We start from the raw sequence: 20,517 nt of genomic DNA on the forward strand, positions 1-20,517 counted from the left end.
ATACAATTGTTAATTTTATTCCTCCTCTTCCCTACATGATGCTTGTTCTGTTCCAAAGTGGCTTGCTATATTCCTAATTTTATTGTTTCTAATCATTCATTATATCTAAATGAAGAATTTTGTGACTGGTTATTGTTAGAGAATGTAGAGCAATAGAAAATTCTGAATTATATCTTGAAGCTGGAAATTACATGCCATGTTCTGCTGGAATATTCTATATTTAGTAGATAGTTGCATCAATCCAATAAAAAGCAACCTAAAAGTCCATGCAATAACTCGTTATATGTAAATACGCATTTAAGATTCATGAGTAAGGACGACAAGTTGTAGATCCAAGTCTTAATCAAGTACTAAACTAAACTAGCTCAACAACGTTACATCAATCAAACTGAGCAATGCATAAAGTAAAGCTGCCGATTCCGAATGCAATGCAATGCATAAAGTAAAGCTGCCGCATGCATGCCTAAAAATTGAATTACCTTATAGACCATTTCCTCGGCCGCCTAGAAGAAGAAGAAGCGTCAGCAGCAGCAGTCTCTTTTCGTCCATTTTCCCTTGCCCTCTTTGATGAAACTAGTGTATGTGTATGCGTACGCTGCTGCTCTTCCGCTTCATGATGATGATTTGAACGACTGGTAAGTATTGGCGTCGGCCACCATGGGAGCACAAAAGGAAAGACTGGGAAGACAGATCTCCCTCCCCATCTTAAACTGAAAGGTGTGAATTGAGTGGTCCAAGTGGTCTCCTTTAACGTTCTTGCACCAATGTTGTACATGACAATGCGACCAAACAATTGTAGATACAAGACATCCTCATTATTTGGATCGAAAGCTAGCACCAAAACCCTTTTTGTCCTCCCGTGGTGCTCATCGTTCCACTTTTTAGTGAGAGGATTTGCCGAGATTAAGTCGAACATGCGAGCTGTGTCTACCAAACACCATTTTGCAGTCTCCTTGACTTGACCATGACCTTTCCAATCCCAATCCCAAACACCGTGACCATCGTCTTTCAACTCCCAAACACTCACAGCACCTAGAGTGTGAGCAGGATCGTCATGATCTAAATTGGTAGAGGAGAAGACGCACATCCGCAGACACCCTTCTCCTCCTCCTCCTCCACACTCACTTAGGAAGTCAAACCTTCCAGATTCGATTTCAGGCTTATCAATGTAACGAAAGAGATATATACTATCATCAAGCTGGTCACGAGGAGAGTAGAGATCCAACCCAACAGTAAAGCCCTCAACATCACTCCACCAATACAAGCTTCCATTGTGAGCAACCCCGGGGTAGGGAGCCAATTTGCTAAAACAAAACCTCCTTGGGCTATTTACACGTCCTAGTGTCCATTGACCAGTCTCAGAAGAGAATATCTCCAGGTAGAATTCGCCGGAAACCTCGGGAAGTTCCAATTTATCGTCATTTATTCGCACAACCTTGTACCTATACTCAACATTAGTAAGATTATGATTAAGCTGAATATTGACATTCCTCCTACTAGATCTTTCTAGATCTGCTGCTTGCTTTCGATAGTAGGGATCGCATATGAATCCAACCATTACGCACTTGTGGCGTCCTCCTGATCCACGTCGAGGTCCACGTCGAGGGGGGGAGGGAGAGCATCCCATTGCTTGGTGTATGGATTGCAGATGTAGTAATCACGTTGATAATACGTGGTTGCACAACACAAAATTAAATCATTATATGCTCCTATCACAACCGGCTCACCTTTAAAAGGATCAACAATATCAGCTTGGAAACAAGGGAGGAAACTCAGAGACAACTCATGTTCATGTGGTTGATGATCAGGCTCCGATGACACGGAAAAAAATTTCCTCTCACATGGTTCCTCTTCATCGGGCTGCTCCGATGATGACGTGGAAAGAAATGTACTTCTTCTTGTTGTGCGCCTTCTATCCGAGATGATTATAGCACGTGCACGTGCACGTGCAATGATGCGGTTTTGGTTGCCACTTTGGATTTGGAAATAGTGTCGAAAAAAATAAGGATCAAAGATGAGACTGAACCAACGTTTGGAGACACACATGCATCGAGCCGCACACTTAGGAGGGAGTCGGGAAAGAATTTCTAGCAATACAAACTGAGGGAGATCATCAAGACTAATATTCATGGGCATGGCTAACTCTTTCGATATTGGTTTTTCGGGTGCCCACCTTTTTGATCTTTTTAATGGAGACTGATGATGATCAGAGGCTTCTCCAGTAGGTTTGGATTGGGATATTCTACTGCTCCAACTCCTTTTGGTAGCACGAGGTCTCATCATGGCGCCGATCGATCTGTGTGCAGTTTGATTGACTATTGCAATTTGCAGAGAGGATTTGGGCCTTGAAACATATATAGTTACTTACCCTACTTTTAATCACTATATATAGGAACATATATATATATTTTTTATTTTTTATTTTATTTTTTGGGGGGGTCGAAAACAGGAAAGGGTATCCATACAAAAATAGGCAAGCAATCACTAATTATTAATTTATAAATAGGAAAGAAATCCCGCATACGAATAGGAATTAATTTACAAAGGAAATATATATATATATATTATTATAATTTTTTCGGTAATACTACGGGCATTACCAACTGACGTGGCATATGACATGGCAATACGTGTAATTTGCCACATCATCTTTTCAATTACCCAAAATTTAAAGTTTTAAGTAAGCTTAAAAAAATATATAAAATGTTTTCAAACTTGCTCATCGAGGATCTATGGTGCTCCCTCTGCACCCTAGTAATAGTTGGTGTTGGGTTCCATGGACCATGGCTATCAACCAAGCACATATATTGCAGACTGGGCAACGAGTAAGATGCACCTCTGGTTTGGTCCGAAGCCCTTCATCTTTCTTGATGGGGTTCTCATAGTTGATGGTCTTCCAAGTTCATCAAAGTTGAGACTCAGATCTGGTTTCTTCTACTAGTTTCTATATGTGTTGTTCCTGCTTATGTGGAGAACGACATATCCAAAATTGGCAGCAATTGGATCAATCTACCATTTTCGATATTGGTTTCTTAAAACTTGTACAACAAACAAACCCTTCTTTTACTAGGTCAACAACTGTCTCTCCTAGAGAGGATGGGATGGATAGATTTCGAAGAAAGAAAGAAATTGCAGGTAAATAAAAGTAATGAAATCTTCCGACAGATTCTCTTTAATAATTGTGACTCCATATAAAAATAGGATATCCCCACTCACGCCCTATAAAAATATCTTCCCCCCCACCCCCCAACCCAAAACACCCACATCTCACAAAATTCGTTGAGTAAAGGAAATTCATCATGAAGCCAGTGCCAGTACGAATCATCTCGCCTCTGAAAGCATGCCGCGGCAGCCACTTGAATGTCATGGGCGGCGGACTCACAAGATTAATGGCGTCTCCTCCTTCTCCAGAGCTACCACTGCTAGAATCACCACCCCCCTCACCCTCAACAACAACAACAGACCACCACATTAACCACCCCTGCCTTGATCTGTGTTTCAACGTCTACCATCGGGACAACCCGGCCAAAGCAGAGGCCAACCACAGGTATCCGAAGCAACTCCTCCCGGTTGTCTGGTCCCACAATCCCTTAACCACCCTCAAGCTCATCTGCAACCTCTTAGACAGGCGTTCGGTTCAATAACAGATGCCGAAGCCTTCTACAAGGCGGCGTTTTGGCTCCACCACAACCACCCCAAGACCCTCGCCTCCAACCTCCTGCCTATTGCCGCCTGGTTCGGATATGGTGGTGGTATGAGAGACCTTGTGCGGATTCTCCACCGGATTCTTGCAGGCCAAGACGAGGTCGATGACGAGATGATGTTCGCCATGGCTGACAAGGTGGCTGTCGAGAGGTACGAGACTGACCCCGATTATCGCTTGTTACACGACCTCGTTTCGGATATTTTCGCCCACTGCCTCAACCGTGACTTTCAACTTCTGAAGAAGGGGATGCAAATGGATGATAGTATTAATGTTGATGATCATGATAATGATGAGTCCACTTCTAGTATTAATGTTGATGATCTAAATTGGTAGAGGAGAAGACGCACATCCGCAGACACCCTTCTCCTCATCCTCCTCCACACTCACTTAGGAAGTCAAACCATCCAGATTCGATTTCAGGCTTATCAATGTAACGAAAGAGATATATACTATCATCAAGCTGGTCACGAGGAGAGTAGAGATCCAACCCAACAGTAAAGCCCTCAACATCACTCCACCAATACAAGCTTCCATTGTGAGCAACCCCCGGGTAGGGAGCCAATTTGCTAAAACAAAACCTCCGTGGGCTGTTTACATGTCCTAGTGTCCATTGACCAGTCTCAGAAGAGAAGATCTCCAGGTAGAATTCGCCGGAAACCTCTGGAAATTCCAATTTATCTTCATTTATTCGCACAACCTTATACCTATACTCAACATTAATAAGATTATGATTAAGCTGAATATTGACACTCCTCCTACTAGATCTTTCTAGATCTGCTGCTTGCTTTCGATAGTAGGGATCGCATATGAATCCAACCATTACGCACTTGTGCCGTCCTCCTGATCCACGTCGAGGTCCACGTCGAGGGGGGAGGGAGAGCATCTCATTGCTTGGTGTATGGATTGCAAATGTAGTAATCACGTTGATAATACGTGGTTGCACAACACAAAATTAAATAATTGTATGCTCCTACCACAACTGGCTCACCTTTATAAGGATCAACAATATCAGCTTGGAAACAAGGGAGGAAACTCAGAGACAACTCATGTTCATGTGGTTGATGATCAGGCTCCGATGACATGGAAAAAAATTTCCTCTCACATGGCTTCATCGGGCTGCTCCAATGATGACGTGGAAAGAAATGTACTTCTTCTTCTGGTTGTACGCCTTCTATCCGAGATGATTATAGCACGTGCAATGATGTGGTTTTGGTTGCCACTTTGGATTTGGAAATAGTGTCGAAAAAAATTGGATCAAAGATGAGACTGAAACAACGTTTGGAGACACACATGCATCGAGCTGCACACTTAGGAGGGAGTCGGGAAAGAATTTCTAGCAATACAAACTGAGGGAGATCATCAAGACTAATATTCATGGGCATGGCTAACTCTTTCGATATTGGTTTTTCGGGTGCCCACCTTTTTGATCTTTTTAATGGAGACTGATGATGATCAGAGGCTTCTCCAATAGGTTTGGATTGGGATATTCTACTGCTCCAACTCCTTTTGGTAGCACGAGGTCTCATCATGGCGTCGATCGATCTGTGTGCAGTTTGATTGACTATTGCAATTTGACGAGAGGATTTGGGTCTTGAAACATATATAGCTACTAATATATATATATAAAGGAATGTTACACTCATCAAATTTTTTGATTGACTATTGCTATTAATCACTATATATAGGAACATATATATATATATATATATATTTGGGGGGGTCGAAAATAGGAAACGATATCCATACAAAAATAGGCAAGCAATCACTAATTATTAATTTATAAATAGGAAAGAAATTCCGCGTACGAATAAGAATTAATTTACAAAGATATATATATATTATTATAATTTTTTCGGTAATACTACAGGTACCAACTTTTTACTAACTTTTGATTACCAATTGACGTGGCATATGACATGGCAATACATGTAATTTGCCACATCATCTTTTTAATTACCCAAAATTTAAAGTTTTAAGTAAGCTTAAAAAATAAATAAATATGTTTTCAAACTTGCTCATCTATGGTGCTCCCTCTGCACCCTAGTAATAGTTGGTGTTGGGTTCCATGGCTATCAACCAAGCACATACATTGCAGACTGGGCAACGAGGAAGATGCACCTCTGGTTTGGTCCGAAGCCCTTCATCTTTCTTGATGGGGTTCTCATAGTTGATGGTCTTCCAAGTTCATCGAAGTTGAGACTCAGATCTGGTTTCTTCTAAAGTTCTACTAGTTTCTATATGTGTATTAAGTTTATTATGGTGATGTTCATCTGGGTTTGTGAATTAGTATTATTGCTTTTTCTTCTTTGCACTCCTAAAGATACATTGAAGATTATACCATGAAAAAGAAAGAAAAAAATTGATCTTATGGAATTACATATATAGATGAGTATTCCATGCAACTGATATTTTTCTTTTCTTTCATGTAATAAAAAAAAATTGATGGTGTTCTTCTATCTAGATTTTTTCCCCTAATTTTTTCTGAAAAATTTGAGTGATGGTGGTGCTGACTGCGAAAGAGGCTATGGAGGAGTTGTGTGGAGCGGCAATGGAGGGCGTACTGTTCATAGGGGCGGCTTTGGGGTGGTGCAAGTGGCGCCACACGGGGGCCCGGATTCTTAAGGGCCCCAAAAAAAAATTCTTTATAGGTATTTGCACAAGGGCGTGTTTGGTGGAGTTGGCTCCATTGCATGTCCATTTAACGAAGAGCCAGACTTCGATTCTTGCTGAAGTTGGTCTATTTGCTTGTTTTTATATTATTTTTGCATTATAACTAAAAACGACCTGGGGAAAAAAAAAAAAAAAAAAAAAAAACTAACCACTGGAGGAGTATATATATCCCCCAAACACTTTCTACTCCTTACCTATCATTCTTAAAATTTTTAAAAAAAGTTTTCTCCTCTAAGAAAAGTACTTTCTTCATTCAAAAAAAAAAAAACCTTCTTGCTTCTTCTTTTTCTTAAACTCTGATTTTCTGGTAAGTAATCATCATCATTCATTAATCTCTCTTTGGTTACTGTTTCATCTGCAGAAAGAATTTTTTCAAAATTAAAATTGTTGAAATCATACTTGCGATCAACTATGTCGCAAGAAAAATTAAACGGACTAGCTTTGATTTCAATTGAAAGTGAACTTCTAGACAAACTTGATTATGAACATTTGATTGATGATTTTTCTTCTAAAAAATCAAGAAGATCAATTTTTAGACATTAGTATTGTACTAGTTGTGTTTTTTTTTTCTTTTGGGGGAAAAAGTTCTCGTAATATTTTTAATTCTTCAAATAAAGACACAAAATACAATGTGAGAGATTTTTGGATAGTCATATGTTTTTGTTGTTGCTTTTGTGTTTAATGCAATATAATCTAATTTATTTGTGTGCAACTACTCTTTAATTTGTGATTGCCAATTTGTTTTTCTTCTTATTAAACACATATTGCTTATTAGAGGCAGCAAGGAACCTTATAAGGACACAAGGAGCTTATTTTTGTACCAAACATTTAATTTGATCAAATACCATCATTCATTTTAAAAAATGACACCATCTCCACTTCTACATTCAACTCCACCACTTGTACCACCATATTCACTACCTCCACAACCACCGCCACCACCACATCCTCCTCCTCCTCATCCTTCGCCACCACCACCACAACCACCACCTCCTCCACCTCCAAACCATCACCACCGCCACCACCACTACCACCACCTCTTCCAAAACCTTCACATCCAACCCCACCTCCACCTCCAAAACCATCACCACCGCCACCACCACTACCACCACCTCTTCCAAAACCTCCACATCCGCCACCACCTCCACAGCTAACACTACCACTACCACCACGCTGCCACTGCCACCACCACCACAACCGCCATCCCCACCACCACAACTACCACAACCACCAACTCTTCCTTCATCACCACCACCACCTCCACTCCATCAGCACATGATTAGTACATAACACTTTCAACATCATGTGTATTTTAGTCATTATTCACAGTTACAACAATTTTATATTAAAATTTACCAAACGGTTTTGACATTGCTTTTTATACTAACAACACTTTAAAAATATTGTTTCTCAAACATGGAGCTGCTTTACTTTACAATTAATTATTTTCAAAGTACAGTAGAAGCAACTTTTTTTAAAAGTGACAGCAATCCCAAATTAGGCCTTAGTACCCCCAACCAAAATGCTTTTTTCAGACAAGGAGCTTTTGAGCAAGAGTTTTGATAGCCTCCTCAGCAAGGATTTCATACATTTTTTCTGTTGGATGAACAGCATCCCAGAATACGTATTTTTCTGGATCAGTGCATGTCTCTAAGCCCCTGCATGAATCTCCAAACTCTGTGGTTCCAGTCCCGCAACACCCTTTTGAAGTCTCAGACAAACCTGCCAGTTTTCACAAAACTTAAATTCTCAGTCTCTCTGATATTCATGTATAGAAAGAAAGCAGAAAAATTAAACTTACCGTACAATGCTGGGTTGTTTATGGCATTTTGGATAATACCATAAGCATCAACAAAAGCAGTTTTCATTCTAGATGTTGCGCTTATGGTCTCCAATTTCTCTTGTATCTTGGAATTCAATGAGAATGCCAGTTTGTTGTAATTTTCGGCACATGTCGTCGCGTCCGTTATCGTTTTGACAAGTGGCATGCATCCCAAAGGAGGGACCCCAACAACAACCAATCTTGTGCCTCCTAGCCTATGCATTTTCTGCAAAAGAAAATTAATGGCAACAAAAAAAAAAAAAGTTTCAACCAGAGAAGGGTACAAAATGTAAATTGGATAGGGCACGAAGGGCAGTATGGCCAAAAACTATGAGATTAATTTAGAGATGAAGAGCACCTGAATGGCATTAGCCATGCAAGAGACCAAGTAATTTTGATACTCTTCCACAGTGAATTGCTTGGGGCGAGTTGGGTCCAAGTAGTAGTCTTGGAGAAAGTCATTTGTGCCCATACTCATGACGAAGACGGCAGTTCTAATGATATCCTCAGCTCTCTTCTGACCAACCAGTTTTCTTAGTTTGACTTTATAATGCATCAAATACTTCAGCTGGCGGGGAAGAGATAGAACACTCTGTTGAACCATAACAAGAAAAGTTTAAAATCAAAATGTGACATGTATTAGTTGACATGTTGCATTTACTTAAGTAACATCTAATTAAGTACTTAATCCCAAGAATTTACTGAAATATTAGCGGTGAAATCATCGTAACCCGAAGCAGCTGATGCAAAACTAGCACCGTGAGGCAGATCTTTCAGCTTCTGATTGGGATCAAGAAATGCTGGGATTGTTTTTGTGTAGCCAATAGCGTCCGCTGGTAATTCATAAAGGGGACATTTTCAAGTTAATTAAACTGCTTACAAGATAATATTTATTAATGTGTCTAATTAATCATGCTTACCAATGAAATCTGTGGCAAGCCTTCCATTGCTGAACCTTCCAGTTGGGCGGCCATTGAAGAAGTCTTTGCCATAAGGAAGGAAATTGCTCTTTATGGTGGTCACTATAAAATTGTTGTTGCCAGAATCTACACTTGAATCTCCAAAGACCAAGATACATGTCACATTGTTGCGAGCAGCAATTTCCTTCACTTGACCAATGACTGGAGCTCCTGAGAGCAAAGGCAGCAGCAGCAGCAGCAGCAGCAAAGCCAATTCCACGATCACAAGTGCCCCCTTCTTCTCCACCATTATTGGCCAAGTTTGACGCATGACACAGTAGAAAAACTTTGGATATTGTTTTGTGTTGAGCTTGACCTCCCTCACCTTCTCTTTAATATGCTGATGTTGTAAATAGCTTGGATTGTAATTTTGGGACAGTGAATTTAATGCTAACTACTCAAGCAGATATGTCACATAAATGCAGTAGACTCTAGAGCCCGTTAGATGCACATAAAAGTCGTTGCGGAATGATAATTCTAAACTCTGGTTAAAGGTGGCGGGCAAAAATATTCTCTTAACTTCACGAACTAAAATGACATCAGTGCACATGAGATGTCAATAAGATATCAATAAGAAGGATCCAGTGACCAGGTGTGTGATTATTAAGCAATAAATTCATGTCTCTGGTATGAACTGCACCAGCTGTTGGCCAGCTAACAAGTCGAATATTGCAAGGATCATTTTTAAGTTTTTCTTCCCCTGGTTTTTATTCATATAAAGTTGCAATACTATACATATGCGCATAGCTGCATAAAGCAAACTGGGAGATTTTTCTATAGCACATGTACTGATAGTTAATGCTAAACATTCAGGTCCCACAGTGAAGCTTTTTGTGTGGTGGAATTGCATTGCATGGTCTCTGGACAGAATTGAATGCTCCAACAAATTTCTGCTTTTCTTTCATGGCAAGTCAAGAAATTGGTTGCCAATTATTTGAAACCAAATTTGGGTCTGAGTTTACATGTTGAGATGGTGATGATGTGGTTGACTTTTTTCTGAAAATGTACAAGCATTCATTGATTGATCGATTTGACCCACACAATTTACTGATTTGTGTGATACATGCTGCATGCAGTAATGTCATTTTGTGTAAAAAAAATATTGCATCCTGCTATTATTAAGGTACATGTGAATGTCATTTGATCATAAAGATTTGGGTTCTACTACTTCCATTCATAATCAAATAAATATCGTATTTATTTGAACATAAGTGAGGAGTGTTTCAATACATAACTATTATTCGCTCATATGATGCAGGTTTTTTTTAATCATTTTAATTAGTTTTTATGAAGCAAAAAGGGTCTACTCCAGTGAAAAAATGAATTTGTTAAGTGTAATTAGTAGGTCAACAAGTTAGGTAAGAGATTAGTTACAAGTCAGGTGCTTAGCACGTGTATTAGTTAGACAGCTAATCTGTGTTGTTATTATGTTAAGCTACTATGTACTCTGATTATATAAGAGTGTGCTATGCTTTGTAATAGTTAGTTGATTGAAAATACAATACAAAAACACTTCATTCTTCTCTATTAACTTGCATTGACTATTCTTACCATTGACTTGTAGACTAGAAGTCTCAAGTTCGAATCCCTATGGTATCATAGTTGTGTGTGTGTGTGAGAAATCCTCACCTTGTAGTTTAGGCTATTGCTTGTACTAAAAATTTATAAAAACTAATTTTCATGAAATGGATTAAGATATGTTGATTAAAGGGTAACATTTACTTTAGTCATTTGACCAAATTTACTAGGGGTGTACATTGGTTTGAAACCAATGAATTTTTATTAATCCAATTGAATGTAATTTTTTATTGGATTTGAGATTTTATGATTCGATCCAATGTGTTCAGATGTTAGGATCTAATTCAATCCAATCCAATCCAATGTACATTGAATTGAATTGGTTTGGATAGTCGGTTTGCACGAAAATGTGATAATTGCAAAAATAATCATATAGAATTCAATCCAATAGAAAATACCATTAAGTATATACTAAGTAGACATAAATAAATTTTAGAAAAAAATACTACAACACGAAGTTCGACATTCAGAGTTCAAGTTACATCAATTCCTATAAAAAAAATGCTTAAATCAACACAAAAACTTAGAAATTTATAATTTTTATGCTATATTAATATAATTTTTCAAAAGAATATCAACAAAGTTGTGTTGATGCGTTGGTGTAAGTGGCACGTGAAAGGTGGTTTAGGTTTAAATACTAAGAAATGCAAATATTTGCATATATTTTTAAAAGGTTGGATCTTTTTAGTTTGAATTGGATTTCAAACTTTGAATCCGCTAACCAAACCGATCCAGTCGGTTTTTTTATTTTTTTGAATCCAATCTAATTCGTTAATATTATTGAAATAAAAAAATTTGAATTGAATTGGTCTGGCAGATTAGTTTGGATCCTGTACATCCCTAAAATTTACCAAGATTTCGTTGTAGCCTAGTTGGCTCTCACTCGAAAGACCGGGTTCAATTCCGGCAACGCAACTTTTTAATTTATAAGTTTGAACTTTAAACCTTCAAAACCATTTTCCAAGCACAAACGGCGTCAGTCCCGTCTGCGTTCGTTTTTGGCGGGAACAGAAAAACATTTTTGTTTTAATTATTTTTACGTCTTCTATTGTCTCTCCTAAGTCCAAAAGACGGATTAGGGTTTCGAAATTTTGGCAGAGGGAGAGATGGAGAAGCCTGGCAGTATGAGAACCGTGGGAGGAGGGATCGAAGAGAACATATTGGCAATCCTCGACTCTTCTGAAGCTAAAGACACTCTGGACGCCTTCGAGGATAGTAAGTCTAGCTCTGTTATTGGCTTTTGTTGCTAATTTTCTGTTTGTCTGCTAAGAAAATTTGCTAGAAAAGGAAGTGAGCGAGCTAAAATTAGTTCACGTCTTAGTTGTTTTGGTGCTCGGAAAACGAAAATTTCAACTCAGTTCTGTCTCACAGTAGAATTGCACCGTTTCATCTGTATCTTTTCTTCCTACATTTTTATAATTTATTTGGTAATTGATGAACAGGAGTCGCTTTTATCGAAGCTGTTCGTGCTGCTTCCATTATAGCAAAAAATGGAACTCCACCTACCTAGTATATATATCTCTCTCTGTTATAGGCATACGGTAAATTGATATTTACAATGTATGTCTGCTCTAATACCCATCTGTTTATATCAATCTTGTTGCACAGTAAAATGTATGAGGCAATCTTCTCCATATTGAGGATTGGAAAGTCTCTAGAATTGACTATGGCAAGTTTTCAGCTTTTGAATGAGTTAGATAAGGTACCCAGTCGCTCCATTAAAACTTCAATTTATATTCAGATGGTGCAAAGTTTTCTCACTAATTCTTTTTGCCTTATTTTGTAGCATTTCCCTCGGGTAAATTCTTCTGATGTGGATAAATCAAATTCATCAAGCAGTGTACCTGAACTAATCATGGTTCAAGAGGTACTAAGGTTTTTTTCCTCCGTCTATTTGATATAAATTTATGTTGTAACTAGCTCATATTGTATCATAATTGATGTCATTTCTCTGTGCTTGTTAGGTTTGGTTTCCATTCGTTTTCAGCTCTGAAAATGCTAGCCGTGAGAGGGGAGCTGCGAATAGCTCAGAGGGACCAGTTGACTCATCAGTGAGTTGGATTTGATGTGGACTGGCAGTTTGGATTATTTTGGAGTTCTTAACCATTAGTATAACAGTAATTAGTTTGTTTAATTTGCTTTTTCTATTCCTATTTGGAAAGAGTCATGGTGCATAGACAAAGGGTAATAGATCACTGCTTGAGACGTTGTTGTAGTGTGATGAGCTACTTCAATTTCCAGCTCATTTTTTATTTTGTTTGGAACTCTAATTGGAACTTGATTTTCAGTAGCTTATCTGTTGCAATTTCACCTTGCTTAAGTGTTCTCTTGCCAACTGCAGGGTTTCCAACTTTTGATACAAGACCTTGCTGACGCAACCGATGAAGGAAACTTACGAGCATCAGAAACAAAGGTTAGTTCACTCGCAGTAAGAGAATAGAAAATGTTCCATTCAATTCGTGCTAGCTAATCTCATCGTTGTATTGTAAAAAAGCTGTCTTTCAATTTGTGGTTTTGAGTTTTGACTGAGTGTTTTGTTCTGGTAGTTTTATGCCATATAATTACTTAATTTGTCTTGCTTCATTGGATAAGTGGAATTTCCCCATCTTTTTTGGTCTGTCTTGATCTTCTTTTGTTGCAGTCCTTAGCAAACATGCTATTGTTTCAATACCTAGTTAACGTTTTTGAAGGAGATTTTCAACCACGTAACAGTGTCTATGAAGGTAAATTGATATCTAATTATCGGTTATTTTATGCCTCTAACTTTCTGGAAGTTTCAATTTGCTCGTTATTGTTTGCAGATACCATGAACTGGGTAGTTCTGAGAGAGTCTTTACTGAACGTGCTTCTGGTATCCCTTTCTCTTTCAAGCCATGAATACTGAAGAGCCCGTTTTCCGTTGTTGATTATCTGGTTATTAAGTGATTTTTATACCACGAATCTTGCCCTCAAAATTAAGTTATCTTTTGAAGGTGTCAAGAAAAGTAAACTACAAAAGCTTGATGAAGGATTGCTTGACCATTATGTGTAAACTGTATCAAAACTGTGCTGGATTCACCGACGATCTGATATGTTCAGAGAATTCTGCGGCACAACCAGCTGAAAATTTTGATACTGCTGCTGCAATTTCTTTACTTGAGGTAGGAAAGCATACCTGCATAGCCATGCAGAAGTTTCTAATAATGGTAAGCCCCTTATCAATGTTTTAATATTTGTAGAATCAGTTTCTGCATTGGCACTGATTTTGGTCCTGTTCAGATACTGGAGCTTGATGTGTCCAAGAAGAGTGCAGAGACGCAAGGTTCTACTACCCGAGCTGATGGTGTCAGGTATTTGTTTCTCATTCTTGGTAGAGTTAAAGTTGTTATCTCTCTCTCTCTCTCTCTCTCTCTCTCTCTCTCTCTCACATGTACCAGCACTTTTTGGGTTGGTGCAGAACTCCTCTGGTGGAGATAATTCTGGATGAGCTAACATACAATAGAGATATTATTTCCCCATTTCTTCAGGTTCATATTTCTTTTAATCGCTATCCCTTTTTCGCTTGTGGTTTGCCATGTTTCTGTATCCATATATAATCTGTGTGCCGGCCACCTCACATGGAACAAGTTTCATATCTCTCTTAAAGTTTGACGATGTATCTTGGAATTTCTTATGCTTCATTCCTAATGTTTAAGAATGAGAAATTTGACTATTTATGATAAGTTGGCCACTATGTCTTCTGCCAGTTCTTTATGAAGATGCATTGCAGGTTTTCAATGAACCTAAATGGAAGCTTGAGGTAGTTGTGCAGTACTTGTGGAAGTACATTGGTAAGGTAAGCTTTCATAGTGCGGTAATAAACTATTATGTTTTAAAATCAGCCAACCAAGGTACTGCTGTAGGTATTTCCCTTTTTTTTTTTTTTCCTTCTTTTATCTGTGTTTTTATTGTCCTGAAATGCTTTTTATTTTTGGTGTTATCTGTTGTCTGCTTACTTTTTCCTGAGTGCGTTTGATATGGTTATGAAGGTAGTTGAAGCACAATTTTGCGTTATTGATAGTATCCTCATTTAATTTATTATATTATACTTTTTGTAGCCTTCTGTTCGCACTCGTAGGTCAAACAGTCCTACGGACGATGCATCATTCAGTGGAGCATTGAAGTGCTTTTCAAATATCACCAGCACAAAAAGTACCTTAAAAAAGATTAGGACAGAAGTAGTTCAGTTGTTGTTAGCACATGGCTTTCGGGTGATTATTCTTGCTATTCATACATACTAGTAGTATTCTTCTAATAAAATTAGTTTTATGGGGTGATGTGTTGGTTGATTCTTCAAAGGATGTAAAGTCAATTTTCCGTAACATTCTTGATTGTTGTGGTTGTGTGTTGATTTTTCAGGCTCATTTGTCGCTACCAAGTGAGCACCATCCTGTTGAAGGCACCTCTGCTTCCAATGAAGAAAGAAGTTGCAGCTCGCTTATTGAGATATGCAAGAATATAATATCTGCGTTTAAAAATATGAAGACAGCAGACAAGTAAGATCAGAATCAGAACCAATGCTTCATGTTTTCTCTGCACATGTTCATGCCCTGTAGTATTTGGCTCAGTACTCCTAACATTGTTTTTAACTAACAAAGGTTAGGCATAAGACATACAAACTTGAGCTTGTTCAAACAGTGACCATGAAACCAGTAATGTTGTCCTGAATTTGCTAATGTCCAAATCCATTAATGGAACATAATATCCATGCGGTTTATCGTTTTTTCTTATACTTTTTTCATTCATTTCTTACATGTACTCTTGACAATTGAAATGTCTATCGTCAATTTCAGTATCTTTTGTTTTTTCTTCTTTTTAACCTCATGTTATTACATTACATGGTTCAGGCAGATGGAGATTTTGTCACTTGGTAAGGAAGCACTATTTACGGCCGCTACTATCATATCAGCAAAGTCATAGCATGTTTCAGGTAACTTGATTCAAAGCTCTTGTATGTAATTATATAGTAGGAATTGGTTCATGTATGCAACGAACTGCACATTCATGGATGGATATAAAAAATGCCCACTAAAATAATTGACTTTGACTTGGATCTTGATCATGTTAGATTGCCAGGGATTGATTTTTATCCTAAGCTACAACAATTGTATTTTCATCTGAAGAACTGCTCTGCTCGTTTCTGTTTTCTTTTTTCAGGTCAGGTGCAAATAGCATCTTGTGGAAGCTTGACAAGCATTAAGGAATGTGCTGCATGCTTTATTTTGGCAGGTCCTAAACCTTCATGCAGCTCATTTATCTTTGTTTTAGGATAAATCTGTAGAAGACTGTTGGAAATGTTTTTGTAAATGCGTATTGCTTTGGCTATATATTTAAGAAGAAAAAAACCCCAAAATGTATAAATATTTATGAACAAAGCCATCTCTCCAAGAACATAACTTGAACTTGATGCGTCCATACATGCTACCTTAAATTCACATGATCAATCAAGAATGTTGAATATTACATCCCACAAATCCAGATTCAAATTCCAGTCCATTGCTAAATCTTCCGTCAAGCCAACCGACGAAATTATGATTGTTCTTCTACCACACCATTTGAGTTCCTGAGAGGATTGTTAACAAAATAAAAAACTAAGTCGAACGCAAACACTATGATGGAACAAACTGCAAACACCAGGGGAGTATTATTTATTTACTTGGGGGATTGCGAGTCAATCTGCATTGTGACTGGTCCATCATTGACCAAGCTGACCTGTTTATTACACCATTATTTATATATAAATGATCCAAGACTTAGAGAGATTTCTCAGGATAATGCAGAAAGAGTAAAATAAACTCTTTACCTTCATCATCGCTCCAAACACACCATCTGCATGCACACAACCGTAAAAGAGATCAAATGCATTTCGAAACGAAAAGAAAGAAGCTAAAATTGTCAACATCTGATTCTGAACGACAGATTTAGTAGTTCATGAAGCAAAGCAAGCAATATCACACCTTTGACTGCATCTGGTTTGTAAGATTTTCTGAAGCTATCCACCAAGGAAGCATAAAAGGGCTTTGCATTCTGGGGCGGCATTGCCACGTGGAAGTCTGGCTTGTTACCCTTCAACACTCCGTACAATGTAAACTGGCTCACTGCTATTCACACTCTCACAGCATTAGACTTTACTTCTTCCAAGTATACAAATCCAATAACCACCACAAAAATAAATAAAATTTACCCAGTAAGACTTCATAATTTCTCTGCATTACCTGAAGGATAAATACAAATATTTAAAGTAAATATAAAAGCCTAACGTACAGTTGAAGTTAGAAAGGGGAAAGAGGGGAAATTACGTTTTGGTCCCATCCTCTGCCGGAGCTTTCATTTGGGAACAGCCTCATATTCAACACCTTCCGGCATCTGAAAATTTTAATTAACTTCTGTCGGTTTAATTTTGAAATTGAAATTTTTTTAAAAAGAGAGAAGCTCAAGAGTCAAGATAGAGAGTACATGTAGTCGGCATCGGAGTCGGAATCGGACTCGTGGAGGCCCACCAGGACCAGCAAACCCGGCCCAATCTCCGACACCGTGCGCCCTTCTACCTGCAAATGCGAGCAATTTGCTATCTTACGCCGCTGAGGCGTTGGATAATGAAGAAAAAGAAAATAAAGAGAGAAAATGTCTGTGAATATGAATCTGTACGGACTGACCTCGACGCTTGCGGAGGCGACTCGCTGGACCACGGCTCTCATCGCTCTGATTGGTTTGGGTTTCGATTGGAAGCGGGAGGAGTTGTGGGCTTGGACTTGGAGAGGCGCTGGCAATGCCAATGGCAGGCAGTACATGTTTTTCTTATATTTTTCTTATTTTATTATGCCCCTAAATAAATAAATAAATAGACATCTTTTTTTTATTGTTTTTATTCCGCGTGGAAATGATACAAACAGAAACCAGTCAACTTGTTGAATGTCCTTGAAGACCATCCGCGTCTATAAACAAAAAAACTTGTATGAAACAGGAATAACACTATTTTGCTATCTTTAACTAATTACATACACCATGATTTACACAAGTCGTAGATTCCACCCAACCCAACCAATCATAAACACCATGATTGTGGGAGCAAATTTCCGTCCCACTAAAATATTCGTCTAAGATTCCTTCGTCTTCTTCACTTCTCTTTTTCCATGCAAAACAAATCGGGTAAAGGACCACACCGGGTGTTGGCCAAAGACCATCCGATGCCTAAGTTAGATAGGGTATTTCAAGGAAAACCGGGTGGCAGGAGCCTTGTGTGGTGGCCGAAGCCTTGTGTCAGAGAGAGAAAGAATATGGTGAAAGGAATTATTTGACTTAGGGTCTGATTTAATTCGGTTCCCACAATGATCAAGTTGATTCAAACCCTAAAAGCGCCTTGATTTGCAGAAGTTGTATATTCCAACCTTCATGACACCTTATTGTTGTGTGTGCGAGAAATTCCTCTCCACTTATTTTTAGTTTTTTTTATGGCTTGTATTAAAAATAAAAAGAAATTTGTACAATATTTCTGTCATAAAGTAGGTTTTTTTTATAATCCTTTTTGTATGTCTTATTGTTGATCAGATTCTTGCCTTGTACGCCAAGGATATTCCAGCCAATATATATATATATATATATATATATCATTGTACATATGTGTTGTAATATCATTTAACAACTCTACAATTTTTATTCATACCATTCATTCGGTTTGGTTTACTGCTCGCTGAGTCACAAAGAGAGGAAAGAGATGTTGGATATCAATCTGTTTAGAGAAAAGAGGGGCGATAACCCCGAAATCATTCGTGAGTCTCAACGTCGTCGTTTCAAAAACGTTGACCTCGTCGATCAGGTCATCCAGCTCGACGAAGACTGGCGTCAGCGTAAGTTCGAGCTCGACCGTCTTCGCAAAGACTTGAACAGCATCAACAAGCGAGTTGCTCAGCTGAGAATTGTCAGTGTTTCATCTCTCTATCTTTATCTTAGATTTTTCTTTGATTATATTCTTATTTCTGTTGGCCTTTATTGTCTGCTGCTAGTGGAAAATCTAAAACTTTCAAGTGTTCTCAAATCATCAATTTGAATAAATAGCAAGATTGAGAAAATTATTTAATGGGATTGTTTGTTTAATTGTTTTTATATGGAATTATTTTAGTCTTGGAATTGGAGTGAGTGAGTGGTGATTTTGTAGGCTTGCAGTGTGTAGAAACTTCAATTAATTTTTGGATCCTAACCCTACACAGATTATGTTTGAGTAAAACAGAGAATCTCAGGTCATTAGAAAATCCAGTAATATCATATTTCATTCCCTCCTGCTCTTACAAACTGAAACGGATTCTTTTCGTGCCACCAAATGCAGTTTCGATGAACCATTTTTGAATTAATTTGTATCTACATTTGTTTCTATATCGAAATCTTGGCTTGTTGTTGTTGTTGTTGTTGTTGTTGTTGTTTATATAACTGAATGTTTGAGTTGATTTATAGGCGGGTGGCGATGCGACTGAGTTGATTAACAGCACAGAGGAAAATGGGAGGTTGGCGGCAGAGAAAGAAGCTGAAGTGCTTTAGAACTGTTGAACACAAAGTTGGAAGAAATTGGAAACATTGTGCATGATTCAGTTCCCGTCAGCGATGATGAGGCAAACAATGCTGTGATTAGATCGTGGGGTAAGAAGCGATTGCAGGAGCCAACACTAAAAAATCATGTTGAGCTCGTTAAGCTTGCTGAGATTGCAGAGTTTGCAAGAGGTGCTGAAGTGGCTGGCAGCAGAGGTTTTTACCTGAAACATGTTGGCATGCTCCTGGATCGAGCTCTGACCCACTTTGCTGTCGATTTTCTTGTGGAAAGGGGATATGAGGGATTGCGGCCTCTACCATTTATGACAAAGGATATGATTGCTACATCTGAACAGCCACTTTGTGCATATCATGCAGGTGAGTGGATCCATCCATCCCAGCTGCCAATGAGATACGTTGGACTTTCGGATTGCTTCCGTAAAGAAGCTGGTTCGCACGGTAGAGATACTTTGGGACTATTTAGGACCCACGTGTTTACGAAAGTTGAATAGTTTTGCATTACAAGCCCAGAGGGCAATGACTCTTGGGACAGGCATGAGGAAATGATCAAAAATTCGGAGGACTTCTATAAGGCGCTGAACCTCCCCTATCGTGTTGTGGGCATTGTTTCGGGTGCTTTGAATGGTGCAGCAGCAAAGAAGTATGATCTTGAAGGCTGGTTTCCTGCATCTCAGACATACAGAGAACTGGTCTCGTGTTCAAACTGCACAGACTACCAGTCGAGAAAACTAGAAATTCGATATGGTGAGCAGGGAAAGAGCGATGATCAGCTTCAGACAAAGCAATATGTTCACTTACTGAACTCCACTCTTACAGCCATTACAAGAACCATTTGCTGCATTGTTGAGAACTACCAGAGGGAAGATGGTGTTGAGATACCGAAAGCTTTACAAAATTATATGGGCGGGAAGACCTTCCTACCTTTCAAGAACAAACAGGCCCCTGAAGTCAAACAGAAGAATTAAAAAGGGAAGAAAAGGCTTTTCTAATTTAAAGTTTAATATTTTCTTTTGTATAAATTTCAAAATTCAGATTTTTACTCAGTGTCACATGATATTTGACACATCAGCTATTATCATCTTTAAGTGCTCTTTACAAAACAACTCACTGTTTAAGGTAGAAAATGCCCCAATATATAACCAAGAAAACAGCAAAACCTACTCTTCATCGGGTACAAGCAAATCTTTTTTTTTTTTTTTTTTCAAAAGGTTCTGATGTAATCA

At 38.4% G+C, this 20,517-nt stretch overlaps 3 protein-coding genes and 1 pseudogene across 7 annotated transcripts; 2 read left to right on the top strand and 2 right to left on the bottom strand.

The window, feature by feature from the left end:
• Positions 1 to 7,686: 7,686 nt before the first annotated feature.
• LOC103325084 (GDSL-like Lipase/Acylhydrolase superfamily protein) lies at positions 7,687 to 9,470 on the bottom strand. The gene is made up of 5 exons (XM_008227216.2): positions 9,119 to 9,470; positions 8,901 to 9,031; positions 8,557 to 8,790; positions 8,178 to 8,424; positions 7,687 to 8,098 (listed from the first exon to the last, which is right to left on the bottom strand). The coding sequence occupies exons 1-5, from the start codon at positions 9,426 to 9,428 to the stop codon at positions 7,908 to 7,910; spliced, it is 1,113 nt and encodes a 370-aa protein (XP_008225438.2). The 5' UTR covers positions 9,429 to 9,470; the 3' UTR covers positions 7,687 to 7,907.
• A 2,158-nt stretch (positions 9,471 to 11,628) lies between these two features.
• On the top strand, positions 11,629 to 16,227 carry SNI1 (negative regulator of systemic acquired resistance (SNI1)). Of its 3 annotated transcripts, XM_008227213.3 has the most exons (16): positions 11,637 to 11,950; positions 12,178 to 12,244; positions 12,344 to 12,437; positions 12,522 to 12,602; positions 12,700 to 12,786; positions 13,077 to 13,148; positions 13,377 to 13,458; positions 13,537 to 13,586; positions 13,708 to 13,920; positions 13,994 to 14,064; positions 14,172 to 14,241; positions 14,484 to 14,549; positions 14,812 to 14,964; positions 15,113 to 15,249; positions 15,601 to 15,683; positions 15,911 to 16,227. In XM_008227213.3, exons 1-15 carry the CDS (start codon positions 11,842 to 11,844, stop codon positions 15,671 to 15,673), a joined length of 1,425 nt encoding a protein of 474 aa, XP_008225435.1. In that variant the 5' UTR covers positions 11,637 to 11,841; the 3' UTR covers positions 15,674 to 15,683; positions 15,911 to 16,227. The 3 variants fall into 3 exon arrangements, with proteins under 3 accessions (XP_088904617.1, XP_008225435.1, XP_088904618.1); XM_089048491.1 differs by lacking the exon at positions 14,812 to 14,964 and having other exon boundaries at positions 11,629 to 11,950; XM_089048492.1 differs by lacking the exon at positions 12,178 to 12,244 and having other exon boundaries at positions 11,639 to 11,950.
• On the bottom strand, positions 16,083 to 17,581 carry LOC103325082 (D-Tyr-tRNA(Tyr) deacylase family protein). 2 transcript variants are annotated; one of them, XM_008227214.3, is made up of 8 exons: positions 17,410 to 17,581; positions 17,210 to 17,301; positions 17,053 to 17,119; positions 16,938 to 16,968; positions 16,711 to 16,854; positions 16,557 to 16,582; positions 16,410 to 16,465; positions 16,083 to 16,316 (listed from the first exon to the last, which is right to left on the bottom strand). In XM_008227214.3, exons 1-8 carry the CDS (start codon positions 17,542 to 17,544, stop codon positions 16,283 to 16,285), a joined length of 585 nt encoding a protein of 194 aa, XP_008225436.1. In that variant the 5' UTR covers positions 17,545 to 17,581; the 3' UTR covers positions 16,083 to 16,282. The 2 variants fall into 2 exon arrangements, with proteins under 2 accessions (XP_008225436.1, XP_008225437.1); XM_008227215.3 differs by having other exon boundaries at positions 16,711 to 16,851; positions 17,410 to 17,580.
• Positions 17,582 to 17,983: 402 nt separating this feature from the next.
• LOC103325091 (serine--tRNA ligase, cytoplasmic-like) lies at positions 17,984 to 20,357 on the top strand (annotated as a pseudogene). Its single transcript, XR_016125213.1, has 2 exons — positions 17,984 to 18,671; positions 19,202 to 20,357. The product of XR_016125213.1 is annotated as a serine--tRNA ligase, cytoplasmic-like (transcript).
• The last annotated feature ends 160 nt before the right edge of the window (positions 20,358 to 20,517 follow it).

The sequence above is a fragment of the Prunus mume genome, linkage group LG3 (assembly GCF_029339155.1).
Source record: "Prunus mume cultivar Tortuosa linkage group LG3, ASM2933915v1, whole genome shotgun sequence".
In the NCBI taxonomy this organism is placed as follows: Eukaryota; Viridiplantae; Streptophyta; class Magnoliopsida; order Rosales; family Rosaceae; genus Prunus; species Prunus mume.